This window comes from Pelodiscus sinensis, chromosome 3 (genome assembly GCF_049634645.1).
Source record: "Pelodiscus sinensis isolate JC-2024 chromosome 3, ASM4963464v1, whole genome shotgun sequence".
Taxonomy (NCBI): domain Eukaryota; kingdom Metazoa; phylum Chordata; order Testudines; family Trionychidae; genus Pelodiscus; species Pelodiscus sinensis.
In genome coordinates this window covers 193,786,467-193,812,463 of record NC_134713.1, presented here as the reverse complement: position 1 = coordinate 193,812,463, position 25,997 = coordinate 193,786,467, and the positions used below count along the sequence as shown (strand labels likewise).

At 52.0% G+C, this 25,997-nt stretch overlaps 1 protein-coding gene across 1 annotated transcript; it reads left to right on the top strand.

The window, feature by feature from the left end:
* Positions 1-4,198: 4,198 nt before the first annotated feature.
* OVOL2 (ovo like zinc finger 2) lies at positions 4,199-21,962 on the top strand. The gene is made up of 4 exons (XM_075925756.1): positions 4,199-4,443; positions 7,411-7,610; positions 13,849-14,038; positions 19,019-21,962. Exons 1-4 carry the CDS (start codon positions 4,344-4,346, stop codon positions 19,327-19,329), a joined length of 801 nt encoding a protein of 266 aa, XP_075781871.1. The 5' UTR covers positions 4,199-4,343; the 3' UTR covers positions 19,330-21,962.
* Positions 21,963-25,997: the final 4,035 nt, after the last annotated feature.

Genomic DNA, 25,997 nt, shown 5'->3' with positions numbered 1-25,997 from the left:
GGGAAGGGTAAGTGGAAGGAGGTGAGGGAGGAATGGGGCATGAGCCCCCGATGGGGAGGACTGGGCTGGCTCTGCGGGCTTGTGGGGGTGGAAGCTCTCCTGCAGCCCCCCAATTGCCCGCTCTCCCCAGATGGCAGCCTGCGGCAAGTGCAGCCAGGCTGATGGCCGAGTGGTGTGATGTGCCCAGTGTGGGCACTCAGGGCACTCCAAGCCAGGACTGCTTTGCAAGCGGGGAACCCCTGAGAACTGTCTGTCCGGGGTGGGGGTCAGGACCCTTTAAGCACAGCCCTCGGCTAGCCTGAGACAGCATCTCCACGCTCTAAGTCCTCCTCTGATGCCCTGCCGGCACTGCTTCCGGCCATCCTTAACCCCAGTTCAGGGTCCACTTAATGTGGACATGCTAGTTCGAATTAGCAAAACGCTAATTCGAACTAGTTTTTTAGTCTGGATCCGTTAGTTCGAATTAGCTCAGTTCGAATTAACTAATTCGAACTCAATTAGTTCGAATTAATGTTGTAATGTAGACATACCCTAACTCCTGTTAGGCTTTGAAATGGTCTTTGGGGTGAAATTCTGACCCCAGTGAAATCAGACAAAACCCCCATTTGCTTCAACAGGGCTAGCATTTTACCTTGAGCAAGAAGGTGGCTTCCACCTTACCGACAAATGATGCGATTTGAATACTGTTTGTATGAGCTGAGTGAGGCAGGAGGGGGATAGATTTCCAGTACCTGTACTGTTTAATAAGGGCTTACCAACAGATTTTAGGCAAGTTGGTTGAAAAATTCAATAGGAAGGGAGAACGGCAAATTAAAATAGGTCAAAGTCAGTGTCTTGCGTGGCTTTTGAAAAGGAGTGGCTTTCCTTTTATTTTTGGGAACATTTTTTATTTAAATCTTTTTATTTTAAATGTCTCCCTCTCCCCTAATTTCTTTTTGTATTTTGCCACTGAAAAAGAGAGCGGAGATGAGAAAGGAAAAAAAGAGAATCGAGGTGGGAAAAGGGGGAAAAAACCCCACTAAATTAAATAACTCCCAAAACAACTGAATTTTTCGTTTGCCATTTGTACAGAAAAAAACAGAAAACTGAAGAAAATTAAGAAAAATTCCGATTTTGGGGGGGGGGGGGGGTTGATTACTTTTTTATTGTTCCTTAGTGTGCTCAAAAAAGTTCCACAAACAACTTCTAGCGTGTAGCAGGACAGTCCTGGGGGCTTTATTTGTGTCTAGTCCCCAGCAGACTGGCAGTGATTAAGCACCAATCATAGAACAAAGGCTAAAGAGGTAAGAGAAAAGCCTGTTTACCCACCAGGTTAGACACTATAAGGTGAGACTCTGCCCCATTGAAATCAATTGCAAAACTCCAGGGGAGGAGGGGAAGGGCGGCCTCACCCTGATGACCCTCCTACCTCCAGCTCGGCAGGACGTGAGCTGCCAAGCGGGGGTTTTAAAAGCCCTGAACAATAAGAGCACTTCGCAGCTTGGCCCAGGTGAGAACAGCCCCGCGCCTGGCCTGTGAACCGGGCAGCGGGGCGAAGCGGGCGCCCCTTGCCTTGACCCGTGGGATGTCCAATGGAAAAGCTCCCAACGGGGCAGGATCACCCCGCAACGGGGCTGCAGTTTCAGGCTGGAGAGGAACCGCTTTGTGCTGAGTTCCCACCCCCCTGCCTGTGCCCCGGGGCGAGTGCGCCGCAGAGCAGCCTTGCACTCCGCACCTGGTTCCAGTGGCTCGGCGGTACGCGGTACCCGCACCGCACACGTTGTTCCGCACCCCCTAGGGGGGCTGGCTCTAGAGCGGGGGGGGGGGGCAGTTCCCATTGTCTCCACCCCTCCCCCGCGCACACACTATACACAGCGTCCCGGCCGCGCTGCGGGGGGGGACGCCCCGTCTGGAGAACTTTCCCCTCGATCCGTTAGGAGGCGTCTCCCTGCCCGTCGGAAACCCGCTGCCTCCCCCCGCCTGGCGAGCCTGCGCCGCGCCCCGGCCCCCCCCCGGGCAGGAGGTGCGGGCTTTGCCAGACGGGCCCCCCCTCCCTGGGGGGCAGCTCCCCAGCCCGGCTCGCCCCCGGCTGCGCTTGTCCCCCCGCAGCAGCGAGCTCCGGGCCGAGCCCCTTGTGCTGGGGGCTGGTAACTCGCCCCGCAAGGGCCCCCCCCCCGGGTCCGGCGCCACGCGGGAGGTGGGGGGGGGGCTGCACCCGAGGGCGATGGGAACTAAAGGCGGGGAGGGATAAAGGCGAAGGGGTTAAAGCGGGGGGGGGGGCTGTACCTGCGGGCGGGGGGGGACTAAGGCGGGGGGGCTGTACCTGCGGGCGAGGGGGGGTTAAAGCGGGGGGGGCTGTACCTGCGGGCGAGGGGGGGTTAAAGCGGGGGGGGGGGGCTGTACCTGCGGGCGGGGGGGGACTAAGGCGGGGGGGCTGTACCTGCGGGCGAGGGGGGGTTAAAGCGGGGGGGGCTGTACCTGCGGGCGAGGGGGGGTTAAAGCGGGGGGGGGCTGTACCTGCGGGCGGGGGGGGGCTAAGGCGGGGGGGCTGTACCTGCGGGCGGGGGGGTTAAGGCGGGGGGGGCTGTACCTGCGGGCGAGGGGGGGTTAAAGCGGGGGGGGCTGTACCTGCGGGCGAGGGGGGTTAAAGCGGGGGGGGGCTGTACCTGCGGGCGAGGGGGGGCTAAGGCGGGGGGGCTGTACCTGCGGGCGGGGGGGGGTTTAAAGCGGGGGGGGGCTGTACCTGCGGGCGGGGGGTTAAAGCGGGGGGGCTGTACCTGCGGGCGGGGGAGGTTAAGGGGGGGCTGTACCTGCGGGCGGGGAGGGGTTAAGGGGGGGGCTGTACCTGCGGGCGGGGGGGGGGTTTAAAGCGGGGGGGGGGGCTGTGCCTGCGGGCGGGGGGGTTAAAGCGGGGGGGCTGTACCTGCGGGCGGGGGGGGTTAAGGGGGGCTGTACCTGCGGGCGGGGAGGGGTTAAGGGGGGGGCTGTACCTGCGGGCGGGGGGGTTAAGGGGGGGGCTGTACCTGCGGGCGAGGGGGGTTAAGGGGGGGCTGTACCTGCGGGCGGGGGGGGTTAAAGCGGGGGGGGCTGTACCTGCGGGCGAGGGAGGGTTAAGGGGGGGCTGTACCTGCGGGCGGGGGGGGGCTGTACCTGCGGGCGAGGAGGGGTTAAGGGGGGGGCTGTACCTGCGGGCGGGGGGGGTTAAGGGGGGCTGTACCTGCGGGCGGGGAGGGGTTAAGGGGGGGGCTGTACCTGCTGGCGGGGGGGTTAAGGGGGGGGCTGTACCTGCGGGCGAGGAGGGGTTAAGGGGGGGGCTGTACCTGCTGGCGGGGGGGTTAAGGGGGGGCTGTACCTGCGGGCGGGGGGGGTTAAGGGGGGCTGTACCTGCGGGCGGGGAGGGGTTAAGGGGGGGGCTGTACCTGCTGGCGGGGGGGTTAAGGGGGGGCTGTACCTGCGGGCGGGGGGGGTTAAGGGGGGCTGTACCTGCGGGCGGGGGGGGGTTAAAGCGGGGGGGGCTGTACCTGCGGGCGAGGGAGGGTTAAGGGGGGCTGTACCTGCGGGCGGGGGGGGGGGCTGAGGCGGGGGGGGCTGTACCTGCGGGCGGGGGGGGGCTAAGGCGGGGGGGCTGTACCTGCGGGCGGGGGGGCTGAGGCGGGGGGCTGTACCTGCGGGCGGGGAGGGGTTAAGGGGGGGGCTGTACCTGCGGGCGGGGGGGTTAAGGGGGGGGCTGTACCTGCGGGCGAGGAGGGGTTAAGGGGGGGCTGTACCTGCGGGCGGGGGGGGTTAAAGCGGGGGGGGCTGTACCTGCGGGCGAGGGAGGGTTAAGGGGGGCTGTACCTGCGGGCGGGGGGGGGCTGAGGCGGGGGGGGCTGTACCTGCGGGCGAGGGGGGGCTAAGGCGGGGGGGGCTGTACCTGCGGGCGAGGGGGGGGTTAAAGCGGGGGGGGCTGTACCTGCGGGCGGGGGGGGCTAAGGCGGGGGGGCTGTACCTGCGGGCGAGGGGGGGTTAAAGCGGGGGGGGCTGTACCTGCGGGCGGGGGGGGCTAAGGCGGGGGGGCTGTACCTGCGGGCGGGGGGGCTGAGGCGGGGGGGGACGCGGGGGCAGGACAGGCGGCCCCCCCGTGAATTCTTTGCAGCCCGCGTGCCCGGGAGGCGGGGCGGGCGCCACGCGGAGCCGCTCGGACCGGTCGGACAGGTAAGCCGCCTTGTTGACACCGTTATGTCCGCAGCACGCATGCTCCGCGCCCGCCGAGTTTCCTGGTGCGGGCGCCAGGCCAGCTCGGGAAAGTTTCCCCCCGCCCGGGAGCCACGGTGAGGGGCGCGCGGCAGCCGCTCGCGGGGCCAGGGCAGCCCGGCGCCCGCACCATGCCCCGCGCCTTCCTGGTGAAGCGGCGCAGCCCGCAGCCCGCCAGCCGCAGCTGGGATGAGCTGCCGGACGAGGAGCGCGCCGACACCTACATCCCAGGTACGGCCCGGGGCGCGCTGCGGGGGGGGGGGGGGCAGAGCGAGCCCCAGGGCAGCGGGGCTCCGGGGGGGGGTCGGAGTTTGTGCTGGGGGGGCACAGGGGCAGCTCCCAGCGAGAACAGACGGGGCTGGAGGGGGGAGGGGGGCGCCACGAAACGGGGGGGGGGGTGTCGCACGTGATAGTGACTCGCAGCTGGGAAAAGGACACGTGGGGGCCTGAGGGGCTGGCGGGTGCGGGGGGTGGGATTGGGGGGGGGCGGAGTGAGTGTGAAGACGGGGGACGGGGTGACTGTGGGAGGGGGCGTGGGGGGATGGGGGGGCGGGAGGATCGGCGTGTGGGGGGGACTGTGGGGGTGTGGGGATGGGTGTGCGGGAGGATCGGCGTGTGGGGGGGACTGTGGGGGTGTGGAGATGGGTGTGCGGGAGGATCGGCGTGTGGGGGGGGCTGTGAGGGTGTGGGGATGGGTGTGCGGGAGGATCACCGTGTGGGGGGGGCTGTGGGGGTGTGGGGATGGGTGTGCGGGAGGATCGGCGTGTGGGGGGGGCTGTGGGGGTGTGGGGATGGGTGTGCGGGAGGATCAGCGTGTGGGGGGGACTGTGGGGGTGTGGGGATGGGTGTGCGGGAGGATCAGCGTGTGGGGGGGACTGTGGGGGTGTGGGGATGGGTGTGCGGGAGGATCAGCGTGTGGGGGGGACTGTGGGGGTGTGGGGATGGGTGTGCGGGAGGATCAGCGTGTGGGGGGGACTGTGGGGGTGTGGGGATGGGTGTGCGGGAGGATCAGCGTGTGGGGGGGACTGTGGGGGTGTGGGGATGGGTGTGCGGGAGGATCGGCGTGTGGGGGGGGCTGTGAGGGTGTGGGGATGGGTGTGCGGGAGGATCAGCGTGTGGGGGGGGCTGTGGGGGTGTGGGGATGGGTGTGCGGGAGGATCAGCGTGTGGGGGGGACTGTGGGGGTGTGGGGATGGGTGTGCGGGAGGATCGGCGTGTGGGAGGGCTGTGGGGGTGTGGGGATGGGTGTGCGGGAGGATCAGCGTGTGGGGGGGACTGTGGGTGTGGGGATGGGTGTGCGGGAGGATCGGCGTGTGGGAGGGCTGTGGGGGTGTGGGGATGGGTGTGCGGGAGGATCAGCGTGTGGGGAGGACTGTGGGTGTGGGGGGTGCACCCCTTGATCCTAGCTGATCCCCGGAGACATTCCCCCAACTGTACTGGATCCAGCCCCCACTGGAGTGACTCCCTGTCCCGCTGGTCTCTGAGCCAGATCCAAAGGGGGGGGGGGGACGTCTTCCCATTGACGCCCCCAGGATCGGGCCCTAGTGCCCTGGCAGCGATGCCTGCGGGCCGGCTGTTGAGCGCACCGGCTGGGCCCGGCCCCCCTGCGCGGGTATAACGGGAAGGAAGGAGGAAGCTGCAGCCCGGCCCGGCTGGGCTGTTTGAACTTTGGGACCATTAGTGTTTGAGTTACCGAGCGCACTGTTAGCTGGGCCGCCCCACCCTGCCCTGCCCGCCCTGCTCAAACAGTCCAGGGCCGCCCCTGCCTGGCACCCTCCTGCCCCTGGCTGCCTGGCTCCCCGCCCCTTACCTGGCACTCCACCCCTGGCTCCCCATGCCTGCCTGGCCCCCCTGCCCATCTGGCACTCTGCCCCCTCCCTGCCTGGTGCCCCTCCCCTTGCCAGGCACCCCTACCTTCCTGCCACTTCCCTGCCACCAGTGTTCCCTGTAGCAGCCCAGGAAAGATTCAGATGCCTCCCAGACCATTAGCCAAGCACCTAGCGCCATCCACATGTGTTTCTATTGGTGGTGCACACCCACACATGCCTTGGTGCATATAACAACGTTTATTCTGCACGTGGCTAGCCAAAAAAAAAAAAATAGAGGGAACATTGCCTGCCATCTGCCTACCTGGCGCCCTGCCCCACCACCTGACCTGTGCCTGCCTATCCTGGCACCTGTGCCTTGCACCCCACCCCCTGCCTGCCCCCTCGTTGCCTGGTACCTCTCCTGCTGCCTGCCTGTCCCTTACCTGCCTGGCATCCCCTGCCTCCTGTGCCCTGATTGCCCGCCAGCCTGGCACTCCTCGCTGCACTCTACCAACCAGCTTGGAGCCCCACCCTTGCCACCTGCACCCTGCCTAGTATCACTCTGTGCCTGCCCGGCACCCCACTCCCACTATCTGTCCTGCCTGGCACTACCCCCTGCCGTTTGCCTTGCCCCCTGCCTGCCTGGGACCAAGCGCTCACCAACTGACCCATGCATGACTACCTCTTGCCCAGCAGACTGGCACCCTGCACTCACCACTAGTGCCCTGTCTGCCCACTGCTTACCTGCCACCCCCTACCTGCCTGGAATCGCTCCCTGCCACTTGCACCCACTGGCAGTGCCCTGACAGCCTGGCATGACTCTGGCTCCTGCCCCCGCCTCCCCGGCTCCTGGAGAGCACTCTGCCTGCTCGCCAGCCTGGCACCCACCCTGCACAGGGGCCTCCCTCCCAGCTTGGCATCCCCTGACATCGCTACCCTGCATGCCATGAACAGCACATTGTCTTCCTGCCCCTTGCCAGCTTGGTATCCCTCCCCCACCCTAGGCACCCTGCAGCAGTGCCCTGCCTGCCTCTTGCCAGCCTGCCCACCCACCCTTGGCCAGTGCCCTGCCTTCCTTCCCCTTGGCAGCTTGGCACCCCACCATCATCTGTGCCCTCTGGCAGCACCCTGCCATCCTGTGCCCTCCAAGAGCACCCTGCCAGCCTGGCTCTGGGCAGCACCCATCCACTCTGCTCCCCTGACCCTCTTGTGGGCAGTCCCAAGCCCAGCCTGCCCTTGGTCGCACTGCAGTTGCCCCCTACACCCTGCTGCTGTTGCCCCTCCCCAGGGCACTCCTCCTCCTGTGGTAGCTCTGAATCCAGACCAGCCCTTTCCCCTGTAGGAAGCGTCTCTCCCTTTTCCAGTAACCCCCCTTCTCTGCCTCGCCCCAGGAGGGATCGGCTGTGTGCTGCTGAACTACCGCAATGAAGACAGCTGCAGCTTGGAGAGCAATAGCAGCAGCGCCACCAGCACGAGAGAGGCTGAGCCAAGCGACCCCCCGACTCCTCAGCCAGCAGCCGAGATCAGGAACACGGAGGGGACCCTACTGGACTTGGCCCTGAAGCGCCCAGTGGTCAGATCAAAAATCAAGGTACAGAACAAGTCCCTGGTGCCAGCCTCTCCTAATATGACCCCCAGGGGGCACAGCCAACCTGGTGACAGGCCCCTGCTAATGGAGGAACACAGGCTCTGATTCGTCAAGGTATTTAGGCACCTGACTCCCATTGAAGTTAGGCACCTTGGATGATCTCGATCCTACCACCTGTCACTACCATACATCTATATGTGGGGGGTGCTGCGCACAGGTTGGGGACAAATTCCACATCTGCCCAGGACTTGCAATTTGGGTGGGGGAGCAAAGCCAATCTATCCCCAGAAATGACCTGAAAATGGCCTTTCAGTTAAATACAAAGCTCCCCCACCGCTCAAAAACTGTAGCTAAAAGTCTTAATCAGCCTAGGGGATTTAGACACATCCCTTCTGCTGAAATTTATGAATTGTCTGTTACAGCAGAACCTCAGAGTTACAAACACCGGCAGAATAGAGGCTGTAACACTGAACTCTTTGTAACTCTGAACTAAACTGTATGGTGGTTCTTTCAAAAGTTTACAGCTGAACAGGGTCTTCATACAGCTTTGAAACTTTTCCACACAGAAGAAAAGTGCCACTTTCTTCTTACTTTTGTTAATAGTTTATGTTTAATGCAGGACTGTTCTCTATTAATTTTTTTTATTGTTGATTATGGCTCTCAGTGGGAAGCCAGAAAATCCAACAAGAAAGAGGGGTAGCTGTAGGATGACTTGGAAGTGGACAATTATCAACAACATAGAAAAATTTAATTTGAAATGGGAGGACTTAGATCTCATGGCAGCTGATAAGCAAGTGTGGAGAATGTGGGTGGCTCATTGTGCTGAAAAGCAGGGGATGAAGTAAGGTCTAAGGTAAAGTCTCCGCTGCTGCCTGATTGTGTAGTTCTGGTTCCAAATGGTTGGTTGACTGGTCAGTTTGTAACCCGGGCTCATAACTCTTAAATTCTACTGCAAATAACTATTGAAAAATTCAGCCAGTGTGTGTGCTTGGTGTGTACACAGGTACACCCGTATTTTTGGGGCCTGACGGAGTCAAACCCCAGCTGTCTCCATTCCTGTGAGGCAGAGCCGGTGGATTTCAGCAGAAAGGGCAAGACAGGGAAAGGGCAATTGACTGAGCCCTCTTGTCTGGTGTGAAAGCCGTTCAGAGCGAATGAGTCCAGCCCACTGCTAAGCCATCATTGCAAGTGTAGCATGGACTGGAAGACTAGGGTGAAAAATACAATCCAACCCTATCCATCTTCCCCTGATGTCAATGGAGATGTTCCCCTTGACTGCAGTGGAGGGTGGCTCAATACCATAGGCTAGGTCTGTGCAAGGCAATAATAGGTGTGTTTTTACAATAAGATGGCGAACATGAAAAACCCCTGATGTAGTCAAGGGAAGCTGTAGTGCTACCTCGATGGAACTACTGTAACGTCCTGTATCTATGTAGGGTTTAACAATATTAGCTATCACATGTTAGTATAGGTTGAACCTCTCTAGTCCAGAACTCTCTGGTCCGGCAACGTCCGTGGCCCAGCATGATTTTGGATAGCTGGATGTTCAATTTTCATAGGCATGGCCAAGTTTCCCACGGTCTCATAAAGTTTGTTTATAGCCATCAGTCCTGGCTCTCAGTGTTCGGTGCTGTTATTTTGCAGTAATTTACCCCTATATTTATTCTAACAGCCCAGTAAGCAGTGGAAGTGTTGGTAAAGCTGCTAGATAATATTGATCTCCTGTGGTCTGGAAAATTCTCTGGTTCGGAACTGATTGGGTCCCGAGGATGCCAAGTTAGAGAGGTTCAACCTGTAGTGAATTATAACAACCTCCCTACTATATTTCTAGTGTACTCATAGCCACAGTGAGAGTGAGTGAGAGGCATCACTATTCTTGCCCTCTATAGTTCCATACGTGCCCCCTATAGATTTTCAAAATTCCCTGTTTTTGCATTACTTTCCATTGAGCCAGGACTTGCTAGCATTGCTTTGCTACGGCTGACAATGATGAGTGTGAGGCCAAATAGCCAGGGCTCAGGAAAACCTAATTCTCTGCCTCTTCCTTATTATTTAGTTGTGCTATGATCAAACACAAAATAGCTTTGTATTGCCTTAAGGCCTGATTCTGCCATGTACTCTGTGCAGGTCGAGCCTCATGCTGGAACAGAGCTGATTGCAGGATATAGGACTCTTAGGGTACATCTAGACTACAGGCTTTTGTCGACAGAAGTTTTGTCGACAGATACTGTCGACAAAACTTTTGTCGACAAAGAGCGTCTACTCTACATTCAGTTCTGTCGACAAAGCAAGCTGCTTTGTCGACATGGTAGTGTAGACGCAAAGGACAGTTTACATGCAATAACACCTTCTGTCGACAGAAACTCTGTCGACAGAAGGCGTTATGCCTCGTAAAATGCGGTTTACCGGCGTCGACAAAACTGCTGAGTTCTGTCGACGTTATGTCGACAGAACTCAGCGGTAGTGTAGACGTAGGTATAGTTTTGTCGGCAAACGTCCACTTTTGTCGACAAAACTCTGTCGTCTAGACACACCCTTAGGCTTAGGAAGAATAGAATCAACAGGGAAGTTATTTTTTGCTCAAACTGTGGAATTTCAATGAGGATGTATTTTGCTCACTAGTTTACTGCTGTTCCTTATATTTTAATCTTGGATATTGTTAAAGTCACAGGTGAGATCATGGACAAATACATATCGTTTTAGTAACCTAGTTTCTGCAGAATATCTCCAAGTTCTCTAGAAACACCGCAGATTCTGCTTTGTGACTAGTTTATCAGAGGCAGCAAGTGGGGGGGAATAGGAACTGGTGCTGGGGGGAGCCAGCTTAAAAGTAGGTTCTTAGAAGCCAGTTCCCCTTCCCCCCCCAGCAACGTTTCTGTAGGGGGCAGTGGAGGTAGAGGCATAGTGGGAGACCAGGACGAGCCGTGAATCAACTGATTCTTGGCTCGTGCCTGGTCCCAAACACCACGATTCTGCTTTTTAAATGTATTAAGAGCCTCCAGACAATCAGCTATCCCAGCTCGCCTGGTGGCACTTCATACATTTAAAAGGTAGAGCCACAGTGAGGTTAGCTCCTGAGGCTGGGAGCTAACTCTGCAGTTTCTTCCCTTATCGACTAGTCGATGGAAATTCCGTCAACTAGTTGATACTCGCACCCTGTGTTTTATAGAACCTCTACACTGTGATAGACTCGGGGCACACAGTGGCTGGCACTGGTCAGCTGACTTGGGTGTCTGGGGCTAGACAATGCCGATACGATACAGACATTCTGGCTCCAGTTCTGGGATGCTCCTCCCATGTGGAGTCTTAGATCCCAGGTTCTCTCCCCAGCCTGAATATCTAAACTGCAGCTGTATAACTCTCCCTTCCTCCGTGAGCCTGAGTCGCCTGGCCCAGGCCAGCTGCTGGTCTTTTACTGCAGTATAGACATCTCCTGAATGGCTAGCGGCAAGCACTGGGAGCTCTCTAAATAATGTTTTACTGCCAGCATAATCAAAACATTGAGCCTTTCCCATAAGGGACTGGCTTCCAAATGGCTGAGTCACCAGCATGGGGTCCAATCACTTCAGATAATCCCATTAGCTTGACCTTTTTTGTATTAGAATCAAGAATGAAAAGATTAGCCCACAGTAAGACTTTCCAATGAATTAACAGACAAGTGAGATGAACAGGGGGGAAGACCCTTCTATTGTTTCAGTCTCTGCAGAGTCAACACAACAGCATGCTGGTTTGCTTTGTAAGGGTTTTCTTCCCAACCAAACCTCTGGCAACTTTGTTGGTACACAAATCTTCTGTCCCTCAGTAAGAGGAAGTTCTTTGAGATAAACTGAAAGCTTGTTTATACTGGAAAGCTGCATTGATTTCACTCAAGGGCTGTGTCTAGACTGGCAAGTTTTTCCGCAAAATCATCTGCTTTTGCAGAAAAACTTGCCAGCTGTCTACACTGGCCGCTTGAATTTCCGCAAAAGCACTGACGATCTCATGTAAGATTGTCAGTGCTTTTGCGGAAATACTATGCTGCTCCTGTTCGGGCAAAAGTCTTTTTCCGAAAAACTTTTGCGCAAAAGGGCCAGTGTAGACAGCAGAGATTTGTTTTCCGCAAAAAAGCCCCGATCGCAAAAATGGCGATCGGGGCTTTTTTGCGCAAAACTGCGTCTAGATTGGCCACGGACGCTTTTCCGCAAAAAGTGCTTTTGCGGAAAAGCGTCCTGCCAATCTAGATGCGCTATTCCGAAAATGCTTTTAGCGGAAAACTTTTCCGTTAAAAGCATTTCCGGAAAATCATTCCAGTGTAGACGTAGCCAAGGAGTGATTCTAAACTGATTTAGGGCTCGTCTATATGGGGAAGGTTTTTTGGTGTAAACGAAGATGTTAATGCCAATAGATTTGATTATACTCTCAGAGCCTCTATGTAGATGCTCTTATTCTGGGATAAGTGTGGCTGGTTTTGTGTTTGTGGTTTCATTTATGTTGCTTGCGAAGGGGGTTAAGTTAGACTGAAAATAACCTGGTAGCAGAGGGCTGAAGTGTGCTTTATCTAGGGGGGTTCTATAATTCTAACTGGTAACATTTTCCTGGGATGACAAGACCTTAGTATTAACAGACATAACTGTCTCATGGAGACAAGAATCAAGGTCTCAATTCAGCAAAATGCCTTGCTTAGCTAAGCATGTGAAGAATCCTATTGAAGCCAAAGGCTTACTTATAGGCTCACAGCACTGGTCCCCAACCTTTTGGGGCTGCCAGGCCCCCGGGGGCAGGGCCGGCCATGCGCCGCGTGCCCGGGGGGAGGGAGGACGCCCATGCGCCCAGGGCCGGCCCCGATCACTCGGTGGGCACCCATAAATGCCCCGGCGGGCGTCATGGCACCCACGGGCACTGCGTTGGGGACCACTGGTACAGTAAAGCACGTGCTGGCGTACTTGGCTGGATCTTTTGCATGTTTACATTTTTTATCACGACTGCGTGTTTCTGTTATCCCAGTTTAGGACTTATGTGACAGGTTCCCTTTCGTCTTTTGGAAAACCCCCGAGTTTGCTCCTTGTCCATTGAATTGAGCTATGGACTTTGCCCAAAGAAGCAGTGGAACTCTTAAGGTCTGTGTGGACCTCAGGAGAACCACTGAAGTCTATGATCCATGCCTCAGAGTGTGTAACACCTAGACAATTTCTTGTGGAAATCGAGGGAGTCTCCTTCATTTCTCCCCCTCCAACTCAATGTTGAGATAGCTGTATCTCTTCCAACTCTCTCTCACCTCCCCCCCTCAAATACAAAAAATCCCAGATAAGTTTTAGGAATCCTGCTCTCTTCCATATCCTATCATTCAGTCTGTCCTTTCTCATATAAGTTTGAACAAGAGATTGAAATTCACGTAGCACCCTTAACTCTGACCCCTACAAGTATGAGCCTATCTCTGCAGCTCATTTTATTAAATATATCCAGAATTCCATGAAAATGTCTGCTGTTGATTCTGCAGAATTCTTAACTCTGAGCAATTAAAACTTTTTTATATACGTGTAATCCTGAGCGGGTGTAAATTGGTGGCACTCCCCTGACTTAAATGGAGAGAAGCTGATTGACATCAGCTGAAAATATGGCCCATCTGGAATAATTTCCCACATCTATGTTATTAAGATGCAATTCTGCTAACTATAATAACCCAACAAAACAACTGCAACTCTTTTAGTGGGATCTGTAGCGTTTGGAAAGAGTTCTTTATTAAAATGGTGCTGTTGAAACAAACCCTTGGACACAGGATGTGTTAATAGATAGGGGCTAATGCAGAATTAGCATACTGTCAATGGGAGCTGGATACTAGCCATCCTTTGTGCCTTTGAAAATCAGGTCTTGGGTACATTTGGGCAGATCATTTGGTGTATTGTGAAATGACACTTTCCATGGTCAGATCCAGGCTGTGACACTGATAATGCAGACGTGGGGAGGGCAAATGTAACACAGGGAAGCCATATTGTGTTTGGCTGTGATGCAACGGACCTCCTGCCCTAATGTTTTAGGAGATATAAGCCCTGATGAGGCAGGGAGGTTGATGCAGGGAACATGGATACAAGGGGTTGGTCTCATATTGCCGGGGGGAGCTATGACCTCAGGCTGTACTGTTTGCAATAATATTCACTTTCCCCTGGATTTTTACCATGAGGATTTTTTCCACTCTGCAGAGAGCAACCCCCCCGTTCTTTGCCTGTCAACCCAGGATCAACCATGTTTTATTTCCGTCCATTAGTTCACAACCGGCACGTGCGACGCTGCAGCGCTGCACAATTGCGAGCTGTGCGGCAAAGGCTTTCGCTTGCAGCGGATGCTCAACCGCCACGTGAAATGTCACAGCCAAGTGAAGCGACACCTGTGCACCTTCTGCGGCAAAGGGTTCAACGACACCTTTGATCTGAAGAGGCACATCAGGACCCATACAGGTGAGTGGCTGGTCTGCCACCTTCCCAGGTGGAGATCCTATTTGAAAACTAGAGTGTGCTGCCTCCTAGAGGCTAGAGAAAGCAGCGTCTGGGTGAATTCCCTAGGGGTGCAATTTCACCGACTAGGATTTTTATATTCGGTACAAACTCCAGTTTGGTTTGGTTGATTGGTTCCGTCCTACTCTGCCTCCCCTCTGGACTGGCTGGCTTGAAGGAAGATGGGCAGCAAGTCTGACCTCTCATTGCCCTGAGCACAGACGCCCCCCAGAGCCAGCTGTGTGGCAGAATCACTCTGCTATTCCACAGAAATTGCATCCATTGAACGAAGGGCTTGGGCAGACATGGAAGGCCCCAAAGGCTGTGTGGACGTTCTTGTGCCCGTTTATCTTCAGTTAGGAACAGGATTAAGCTGAACCAAAACATGCCGCTGTCAGGCTGGAATGAGTGTGTTCACACCAGGGTTTGCACCCACTGATGTCAACCAGTGCGAGGGTTTGTACAGAGGGAGCCTAACTTCCTATAAATCCTTCTGTGCACGCTCTTGTCAGAGTGGCAGATAAGGGAACTAAGCCAAACCCATACGGATGGCTTGGTTTGAAGTGTGTCCCCAAGAAGGCTGCTCTGGTTTAACTACATCAATCTAGTCGCATCAGTGCAATTTCTGGGGCACTAGACTCCCGACTCGTCACTGTTCCCTGCTGCTATCTCCGACAGCTTTTCATGCACACATGGAAGATCCCACAGCACTTTTCAGATAGAAAGACCGGTATTTTGGCCAACATTTCCTCAGTACATTAGATGTCGGTGTCTGTGCGGGAATGATGGGTAAGCCATAAATGCCACGTTAGCCAGATGCTGGAGGTGCATTCTTGAGTTATCCTATGAAACAGGGGTCATTGTAAATCAGCAGCATTTCGACACCGAGTGACTGCCCAGCATGCTCCCTGATAGCTCAGGACCATCCCCGTTGTGTGTATGGTTTTCCTAAGCACAGAACCATTAGCCGGGTACCCCACTGCACCTCCAGCGTCTGGCTAACGTGGCATTTATGGCTTACCCATCATTCCCGCACAGACACCGACATCTAATGTACTGTTGGCCAAAATACCGGTCTTTCTATCTGAAAAGTGCTGTGGGATCTTCCATGTGTGCATGAAAAGCTGTCGGAGATAGCAGCAGGGAACAGAATTTTGAGACAAACTGTCAGGTTCAATTTGGCCCCGAGGTTAGATTGGGTAAAAACAAGCTTTTAATAAGAACTAAAACAGTTTAAAGCAGCAGACACATGTCCATATGTAACATACTGGAACGTCTCAGTGAAACTATCGTTCCCTGCTGTGCTTCCGAGCAAAACTTTGCTGCTCTGAAATAATGCCTGAGAGCAGGCACGTGAAACTGACTTGTCTCTTCCCACTGCCTGAGCTGAATTGAACATAAAAAGTAACCAGCCTAAACTCATCTTGTTAAATCAAAGGCATTATTGCTAAAAGAGGTCAGTTTTGTTTCCTCCGATTCGATTTTAAACTTGGCCGTTTTCATAGAATTCTAGGGTTGGAAGAGACGTCAGGAGGTTGTCAAGTCCGACCTCCTTGTTAAAAGCAGGACCAATCCCAACTAAACCATCCCAGCCACGGGCTTTGTCAAGCCAGGACTTCAAAACCTCTAGGAATGGAAATTCCACCAGCTCCCTAGGGAACCCATCCCAGTGCTTCCCACCCTCCTAGGGAAATAGTTTATCCTAATATTCAACCTAGATCTCCCCACTGCAACTTGAGTTCATTGCTCCTCGTTCTGTCATCTGTCACCTCTGTGAACAGCCTCTCTCCAGCCTCTTTGGAACCCCCCTTCAGGTGGTTGAAGGCTGCTATCAAATCCCCCCTCGCTCTTCTCTTCTGCAGACTAATTCCAACACGCAGGACTATGCAGCACTTTAAAGACTAACAAGATGGTTTATTAAGTGATGAGCTTTTGTGGGCCAGACCCACTTCCTCAGATCAAATAGTGGAAGATTTTCTTCCACTATTTGATCTGAGGAAGTGGGTCTGGCCCACGAAAGCTCATCATCTAATAAACCATCTTGTTAGTCTTTAAAGTGCTACATAGTCCTGTATTTTGCTTCAGCTACACCAGACTAACACGGCTACATTTCTATTACTAACTCCAACAAGCTTTCATGGAAATTGTGAAAAATTCACACACACCCTACCCCCCCACGTGTGGTAGTTATGCTGCCCTAACTCCACAGTTTAAAGCCTTCTAGGTTGATGAAAGGATCGGTAGATCTAGCTACCATTGCTTGGGGGGATGGACTATCTACAGCACGGTTTCCCAAACCTTTTCAGCCACAGAGCCTGTATGGACTCCTGAACATTTGGTGGAGCCCATAAAATATCAGGATTTTTAATTCAATAGGTACCCAAATAAATAGACCAATTTTTTAAATTCTATTTTCATTTCTTTATAAATTCTTTTTTTTTCTCTCAAGAAAACCATCAGAAAATTAGTAACAAAATAACAGGGTGTCACATCCGTCATTAATATTTTCTTGCAGAGTCACTGGACTCATTGCATGGAGCGCTATTTGGAAACCCTGACCTAGAGCAATGGAAAAATCCCTTGTATCACGACAGGAAGTGTCTATACAATGATGCTACAGTGGCATAGCTAAAGCGCTTCTGCTGTTTCAGTGTTGCACCTGTAGTGGAGATAGGGCCTGACTGCTAGGATTGGGACAAACTTTTTAACACTATCAGAGAAATATGTGTTTGAGAATCTCCCTCTTCCAGCCTCAAACTAGCTGGATGATTCTTCTAAAATGATTCAGAAGTTGAGTCATCAACAGTGCTCAATTCGATTACAAAGCTGCCGTCCCTTCATCTGAATGCGGGAATTTTACTCCTCTTTTCATTTTGTTTTTGTCCAGCTGCAGCAGGAAAGCCCTGAGCATACAGACTATTTTGCATTTGTGTCTAAATATTTGCAGAATCAGAAAGAATAAATGCAAAGTTGCACCAGTTTACCTGAAGTTGGAAATTTAGGAAAATAGAACAGCTGTTTTGTAAATTCCCACCTGTAGACAGACACATAATCTTGAATTGATTTTGTTAAGCCAGTCTCGTGCATATGGACATTCAGACCAACTGAAACCTCACTTATACAGGTTGAACCTCTGTAGTCCAGCAGCATCCATGATTAGGCACGATTTTAGCTAGCCGAATGCCCACTTATCATAGTGTGTAACCAACTTTGCTGCAGTCCCATTAAGTCTGTTTACAGCCACCAGTCCTGGCTCTCAGGATTCTGTGCTGTTACTTAGCTCTAGTTTACCCCAAAACGTCTTCGAAGAGCCCAGTAAGTGGTGGACGGGTTGGTAATACTGCCAGACAATATTGACCTCCCGTAGTCTGGCAAATTCTCTGGTTCAGTTCCGATCAGGTCCCAAGGGTGCTGCCCTAGAGAGTTCAGTCTGAATCAGTTTAGCCTGCATCACTAAATTCAAGTCTCAAACTAAACTGATATAACTGCTCCAAAAAACAGTCTGGGAATGTCCACACAGAGAATTGAACTGCTTTAATTGCATTATTTTTTAAACCGATTAAGTGAAACCAGTTCAACTTCTGAACTAAGTGGTCTGGATTAGCCCTGAACAGCCACCAATCCCGATGAGAGTCAGTGGGCCCAGCACTTTGGAAAGACAGGCAATGTAGTTGGTATTGCCAATGCCATGTGCTCAAAACACGTGAGCCAGGGCCCTGAAAATCATGAGATTGGGTTAAAAATCAAGTGGTTTTATTTTTTAAAGTGAGTGATTTTGATTTGTCTTCTGGGTTTTGAGTCGTTTAGGGAAAACATTTTCAGGTTTTTCTCAGCATTCATGAAAACTAGGAATAAGATCGTCTGGAAAAGGGCGCTTTTTCCGGAGGATCGGGGCCAGTGTAGACGCTCTTTTCCGGCTTTTCTAAAAGCCGGAAAAAAGCGGTGGACATTTTTATTTAAATGCCGCGGGGGATATTTAAATCCCCCGCGGATTTCCCTATTATGACTTGTGAAATTAACATGCCCCTTCCGGAAAAGGGGCCAATGTAGACGTAGCCCGGGTGAAACTGTGGACCCATCAAAGTCATAAGAACATAAAAAAGGCCATACTGGGTCAGACCAAAGGTCCATCTAGCCCAGTGTCCTGTCCTCCGATAGTGGCCAAAGCCAGATGCCCTAGAGGGAGTGAACAGAAGAGGGAATCATCAAGTGATCCCCTATCATCCCCTATCATCCATTTCCAGCCTCTGACAAATGGCAGCCAGGGACACTATCCCTGCCCATCCTGGCTAATAGCCATTGATGGACCTATGCTCCTCCTCTGGCAAGGAGTTCCACAGGTTGACTGTGTGTTGCATGAAGAAGTACTTCCTTTTTTTGTTTTAAACCTGCTACCCATTGATTTCATTTGGTGACCTCTGGTTCTTATGTTATGGGAACAAGTAAATCACTTTTCCTTATCACTTCCTCCACACCAGACATGATTTTATAGACCTCAATCATATCCTCCCTTAGTCTCCTCTTTTCCATGCTGAAAAGTCCTAGTCGGATTGTCTCTCCTCATGGCAGCTATTCCAAACCCCTAATATCTCAATATCATGAGAGTCAGCAACTCTGTATAAATTTAGGACAGTAAGTCAAGAAAGCCTCCTTGTTCAGCTTAAACATGTGCGTAGGGCTCATTGAAACACTTTTGTGTGTTTCTGAACCAGGCTACTACAAATGTAAGACACTTTGCTTGAGACACGCACTTCAGAAACTCTTTAGCCTAGGAAAGTGTAAATATTTATTTAGCTTGTAAGCAGTTCAGAGCAGGGACCATCTCTTAATCCCTGTTTGCAGCCTAGTGCAATGGGGCTGTTTCTCTTGGTTGGTCCCAAAGGGTTATTACAAGACATGTGATTCATAATCATTAATAACAAGTAATGTCTTCTGACCTTGTAGGAATCCGTCCTTACAAATGTGAGATCTGCAACAAGGCCTTTACCCAGCGATGTTCTCTGGAATCTCATCTCAAAAAGATCCATGGGGTACAGCAGCAATATGCCTACAAACAGCGGCGCGATAAACTTTACGTCTGCGAAGACTGTGGCTACACGGGCCCGACGCAAGAGGACTTGTATCTGCATGTCAGTAACGCCCACCCTGGGAGTGCTTTCCTCAAGAAAACCTCTAAAAAGCTGGCAGCTGTCTTACAGAATAAACTGACCTCTGTCCTACAGAGGAGCCCTGAAGACCATGAGGAAGACGAGTAACACAGTGGATTGCAATGGTCATATGCAATGAAGTTTACATTTAGGATATTTTTTTCAACAGCTTTAAAAGGGATCTGTGTAATACCAGGAATCTTATCCTTTTGGTGATAACAGGCTGTGGATGTTAGAGCCTCAGTGTGAAAAAAAATTTTCAGCTTAATGAAAATACCAGCCTTTTTTAACCAGGAGGATAAAAGGAAAACTTTGGCCCTCTGAATAGAGCCCTGCGCTGGTATTTGGGTGACTTCACTTCAGTTGCCAGCTCTGCCACTGGCCTGCTGTGTAATAATGGGCAAGTCACGTTGTCATTCTGTGACTCAGTTTCCCCATCTGTATGATGGGGATAACGATACTGATAAGCTTTGTAAGGTGCTTTGAGATATGTGGATGAAAAGTGCTAGGTCATAGCTAAATATCATTAATGTTATTCCTAGGTGAAAGTCTACAGTAAGAGGATGTTAAGGATGAGAGTATGTATCATAAGGTTAAAAATGCATAATCAATGCACCTGAGTAACCTTAACTCTGCCCTGTAGTGACACCACGCAGTAACCTGGTGATTACAGTTAGAGTGGTTAAGATTTGTAATCCCAGGTTGGAAAAAGAAATAATTTTAAAGACAAGTTAGTTTTTTTTCACATAATTCCACCCCTTCCCCCCAATTTGGCATGACTCCAGGGCAGAGTTAAGGTTGTTTGGTGAATTTACTGGTTTTGTAATGCTAGGTTTTGAGATCACTATCACGTCTTCTTAAGTCACAGGTTGTTTAATCCTTAATGACTGAGGTATCTTTTCAACCTTAACTTCCTCTTAATATATTTTTTTGTTGGGGAATTTCCCTAATTTAAAAAATATATCATAGAGGAACACTAAATAAGAAACACAAAGAGAATGCTACCATGTATTTCTAAGGGCTTGCAGATATATGGCACCCATCTTCAATCGTTTTTTTCAAAAATTAAACTTTCAAGGGTGGATTTACTGTGATACCCAACCAATGCAAAGCAGCCAGAGGGCACTAGTCAGTTCACCTAAGTCAGCCGTGGCCAACCCGCGGCTTGTGAACCACATGTAGCTCTTGCCCCCCAAAAGTACAGCTTGCGACGCTGCTCCTGCACCCCCCCAAACTGTCCCTGCCCCCTGTTAGAGCCCCTCCAACCCCCGGTTTCCCTGTGCTTACCAGGTCGGAGCTGTGGGGTTTTAAAAAAAATGGTGCCCAAGATGGCGGCCGTCTTAAAGGGGCAGCCTCCTTACAAAACATTTTTAAAAATTTTTTTGGTTTTGCCCAACAATTCTGGTGCGGCTCTTCTCATTTTTTCTGCTGCGGTTTTGGCTCTCTTTGTTAAATGGGTTGGCCACCCCCTGACCTAGGTTGAGGACTGTGCTGCACTGCTAAAGCAGCACAAATCAACCAAAACAGACTGGCTGTTAGTTGGCTACTAACTTAGTGGTTTAGAAGCGTGTGTTCGTGAGACCAGCAATATGCTTTGTGAGGGAGCAGGGAGAGAAAGACCCCAGGCCTGGAGTCCCAATATCTTTTGTTTTTTAGGACTTCCCCTTTGTTTCCCCTCTAGTTCCCTTGGCAGTGCTTGCTCAGTGGAGCCACGCGGCAGGGCCAATCGGGAGCTTTACAAACACTAATGCCCAAACAAGGGTGCAGAGGCTGGCTAATCGCCTCTTCAAAGCCAGCCCCGGCAGGTGCAGAGCAGAGGAAAAACTGAAATACTGCAACTGGCTCTAGCAAATGGATTAGAAGTTGCTGCTTGGAATCTTTGAAGAAAATGCCAGTTGGGCCAAACCATCCATCTTGCCACATGTGTCCAATCACCCTAGTACTACTGAGTTACTTCAGCCAATAGAACTGTTCTTTGCAAATCAGCTGGCAAGGAAGAGTGGCGATTGGTGCTCTACTCCGCTAAGATCACTCAGGACGGAGAAAAGACTCATGCCAACACTAATTTCTTAAAGGACCCAGTCTGAATGCCTCATTCTAGGAATGAATGGACATGTAAATGACCTAAAACCTCCTTCTGTACTCAAAGAGCAAGTGGAGTCAGACTGGAGAGGACACACACTTATTTTGTATACAAAGCAAAGCAAAGAGGCTGAATCCCCTACTTTAATGCAAAATGGAACTTAGCCTGAACTATGGAACTGATCAGCGCCTCCATGGTTAGCACATGAAAATGATTCCAGATTCTGGCTGTGTCTGTAAAAACGAAATTTTCTTTGATTGCCTCAGTCCTTGCACAGACATCTTCCCAGGCTTTGGCTGGGGAAGGAGGGGACGGGATAGATTTTGTGTGTTTTTAAGCATTCCTTAATGAAACTATTTTATGCAATAGGACTGGGGGTGCTTGGGGTCTTGACAAAAATCTTAATAAAGTGAAGCTTTGTTGTAAAGTACAAGAATCTTACTGTACTTTGTATCAGGAAAGCTTGCGAGGGCTACTTTAATAAACAGAATTTCATATACAAAGTGTTGAGATGAATGACAGAATATTTAGGTAGTGACATTTTGGCTGCAGATTGTATGTTGGCTTTTAGTTGTTCCGTGGTCATGACTGTATGATCCTTCAGCGATGAAAGCCGGCTTGAGTTTTTAGTCAGGGTAAGGATCGTCATGAAAAAGGATCCCAAATAAAGACTAGTCTCTTCTAGTAAGGTTTGTGTCTCTGTGAGCCCACTGGTATGTGAGACCAGATCGGGTAAGATTGTTAAAGTTTAGGTTTGAACATGACATACAAGTAGTTCAGGAAATAATGTCGTTTACTTATTTGGTGGCACATACAGTAAACTTCCGATAATCCGGCACCTTTAGGACCCAGGGGGTGCTGGATTATCAGATATGCCGGACTATTGGAATGGGGGGCTATGAGGCGTCTGGAGTGGGGTGGGAGGGGATGCCACCGCTGACCCCTCATAGCCCCCCCTTACGATAGTCCGGCTCTGTCCCAGGCGTCCCTGATTCAGCCGCTGCTGGTCAGTTTCAGCAGCGGCTGAATCCGGATGCCTGGGGCAAAGCAGCTGGGGTGCTGCCGGGTTGGTACCGTAGTGCTGCCCCTCAGTGCTGTGGGACCAACCCTGCAGGACCCCAGCTGCTCTGCCCCAGGGGTCCCCAAGTCAGCCGCTGCTGAAACAGATCAGCGGCTGATTCCAGGAAGCCCTGGGCAAAGCAGCTCTGCCTCGGGCTTCCTGGAATCAGCCGCTGATCTGTTTCAGCAGCGGCTGAATCGGGGACCCCTGGGGCAGAGCAGCTGGGGTGCTGCCGGGTTGGTCCCGCAGCCCAGAGGGGCAGCGCTACGAGACCAACCCGGCAGCACCCCAGCTGCTCTGCTCCCGGCTTCCCCGATTCAGCTGCTGGTCAGTTTCAGCAGCAGCTGAATGGGGGAAGCCTGTCCGGCTGCCCCAGCACTTCCGGGTTCCTGATGGAGCCGGACCATCAGGAGTCCCGGAGCATTGGATGCCAGACTAATGAAGTTTTACTGTAATAGGCATTTTGCAATTGTTGTGTTTGGAGCAATAGTAATTTCTGAATTCCTCCAGGACTGGAATAAACAGTTTCCTTTCTTCCATGTATTATACAGAAAAAAACAAACCAACTAAGGACGTTTCTTGACTAACTTCTTCAATCTTAAGCCTGGCCTAGATTGTAAGAAAAAAGGCCTGAAGAGAAGAGGTGCATGAAATGACACCCTTTAGGAAGCCAGGACATTCTACACTGGGGTTACCTCTAAACATCCCACCAGTGCATGGTTTTCTCCTCTCTCTCACCACACTGCCGTGTTGGAGGACTTTCCCCACAAGAGCTGCAGTTCAGAGCCAGTAGAAAACAGGTTGCCCGGAAAGCGTGACCGGGGATAAGGCATCGGCTGTGTGTCTGGGGACCCCAAGGACTGTTTCAGCCTGGCTGTGTTTGAAATGTTTGAGCTTATTTTCCCAGAGGCTCAGGTGGAGACAATTTGGCAGGGAGTGATGGTGTGTTCAGCCCACACTAGCCTGCAAGGGGCAGATCAACCACCGAGGCTGCAGCTGAGGGGAAGTGGGTGGCCCAAGCAATCCCTGAATGCTGACGGAGCCCAGCCGTGAGGGGCTGCTAGGACAAGGCCAGGAAGCTGGCTGTGGAAAGGGGTTGCAGTGAGGGAACCTGCAGTTACTCTGGCGGTTAGGGTAAGAAACCGGGGGAAAGCTCACACAGATTGAGAGTCCCTGAGCTGGAGGCAGGAGAAGAGGGGTGGGCCTACGCTCCTGACAGGAGGCCTGCCAACAGGGAGGGGCCAAGGAGGCACCTGCCCTGGGGCCCAGCAATTCAAAAAGGCCCGGGGCTCCTGATCGCTGCCACTGTTACTTTAAATCTCCACCAGAGCCCTGCGCAACATGCTCTGGGTGGCACGGAGGCTGCCTGGGGGCAGCTAGCTCCAGCCCTGCCCCTTCTGCTTGAGGCCCTGCCCTCCTACGGGTGCAGAGCCAGGCCCTCCTTGCAACAGCCTTGCCCAGGGACCCGACGAGTCTGTCAGCCCCCCTGCCCGTTGGCAACTGGGGCAGTACCAGCAGCTGGGCAGCGAAGATTATTGGAGACAGTTTCTATGGGAAGATTCTGATGCCCAGAATGGGGACGGTGCAGAGACTTGGCTGGCAGGCCAAGCCACGAAGGGAGAGCCCCTGGGTCCCAGAGAGTGAGGTGAGCAGCAGGGACCATTGGACCTTCAAGGAGCTAAACCCCAGAGCAACCAGGAGGAGGTGCCCCAGCAGGGAGAGGAACCCCATGGAAATCTAAATGCTGCCTTTTCTCAGCTGTGCTCAGAGTCCTGCAGGGGCAGAGGTGTGTGTGTGTTTGTGCTGCAGGATCACAAAGGTGCCCTACTCATGGACCAGAATCTCACCGTGCTGAACACACACCGACCAGAAAGCTCACAATCTAGTGTATGCAGCTGTTGCAAAGGGATTCCTGGGAGTTCCAGGCAATTTTTGTTTTGATCTTGCCCTACTTTTCACTGCATGAGGCTGATTTTTTTTTCCCCCGCTTCCCGTGGGGATACTCCCTCCTCACAGTGCTTTCCAAGCCAAGCAGGAAGCCTTCAGGAGCGGTGAGTGTCAAACGTCATCCTCCCCTCTCAAAGGCTGTGTCTAGACTGGCAAGTTTTTCCGCAAAAGCAGCTGCTTTTGAGGAAAAACTTGCCAGCTGTCTACATTGGCCGCTTGAATTTCCACAAGAACACTGACTTCCTACTGTCTGAAATCAGCTCTTCTTGCGGAAATACTATGCTGCTCCTCTTCGGGCAAAAGTCCTTTTGTGCAAAACTTTTGCGCAGGAGGGCCAGTGTAGACAGCTCAGACTTGTTTTACGCAAAAAAGCCCCGATCGTGAAAATGGCGATCAGGGCTTTTTTGCGCAAAAGTGCATCTAGATTGGCATGGACGCTTTTCCGCAAATGCTTTTAACGGAAAACTTTTCCATTAAAAGCATTTGCGGAAAACATGCCAGTCTAGACGTAGCCAAAGAGTGTTTTCCCCTCGCTGTCCAGGAGCGGGTGCGGTATTCCTCTTCCACCCAGGATGGGGGACAGTCTGCCATGCAAGGTATTCATCTATTAGGGAGAACTTTGTGAAGGTCCTTTGACAAGTACCACAGATGCCACAAACTAATCACTTCTTACCTTTTCTGTTGAAATGCTTAAGGTCCATGCAGACCGTCGCTAGAATCAATTCAACTGGCAGGATGGGGGATTTATTTACCATGCTGAAGAGCTGCTTGGCATAGTCTCCTCCTCCCCCAGGAGGAAATTAATTACAATATTGTCACGGCCCCCCATGCTTTATGAAAATTGGCTTATGACTAGGACCATGCATAACTCAAAGATACTTTATGAAAACCAGGTCATGTAACATGCTGCTTCTAAAGTTACAATCCACTGGATCTGTCTGTTCTAATTTTGTGCATGTATCATTCTTGAATGTTAAGTTAGAAATATGAAGTATGGATTTTTTTATAGTTATGAGTATGCTAACAAGGGCTATTGGTGATACTTCAAACACCTAATGACTCATTACTCAAACCAACAACCGATGGACGGTCGTTTTTCTAGGACCAACTACATTTGAGCCAATAGGACAGACATGCTACCCTGTCCTGGAATCCATCTTGAATCTAGTATTTTTCCATGGGGATGGTGGATGCCGCACAAAGTCTATTTATGCCATGAGAAGCATGCAGTCTTTTTTTTTTTTTCTTCAGCTGGCCTTTGAAATTGCCTGGCACACCCTAAGAAGATACAACAAACTTTGAAGACGCTGTAGACCCAAATCAGTGTAAAGAGTGACTCTGACTTGAAGCTTTTACCTGAAATAAGAACAGCTGTTTTGGGTAAGAATTTGCATGGAACAAGTTTTAGTGGATTAGAACTAGTTAAGCTTTTCTCGTTCATTTTAATTTAGTAATTTACTTTGGTCTGACTGTTTTCACTTGCAAGCACTTAAATTCTACTTTTTATACTTAATAAGAACACCTCTTTTATTATCAAGCCCACTGTAAATAATTACTTGAGGAGGGAGCAATCGCTGTGCATATCTTTCATTGATAAAGTGGGCGGGCGTTATGAGCTTTCACGGTGTGAACTTTGAGACAGGGCAAGATGGATTTATTTAGGGTTTTGGTCCCTTTTATTTCAGT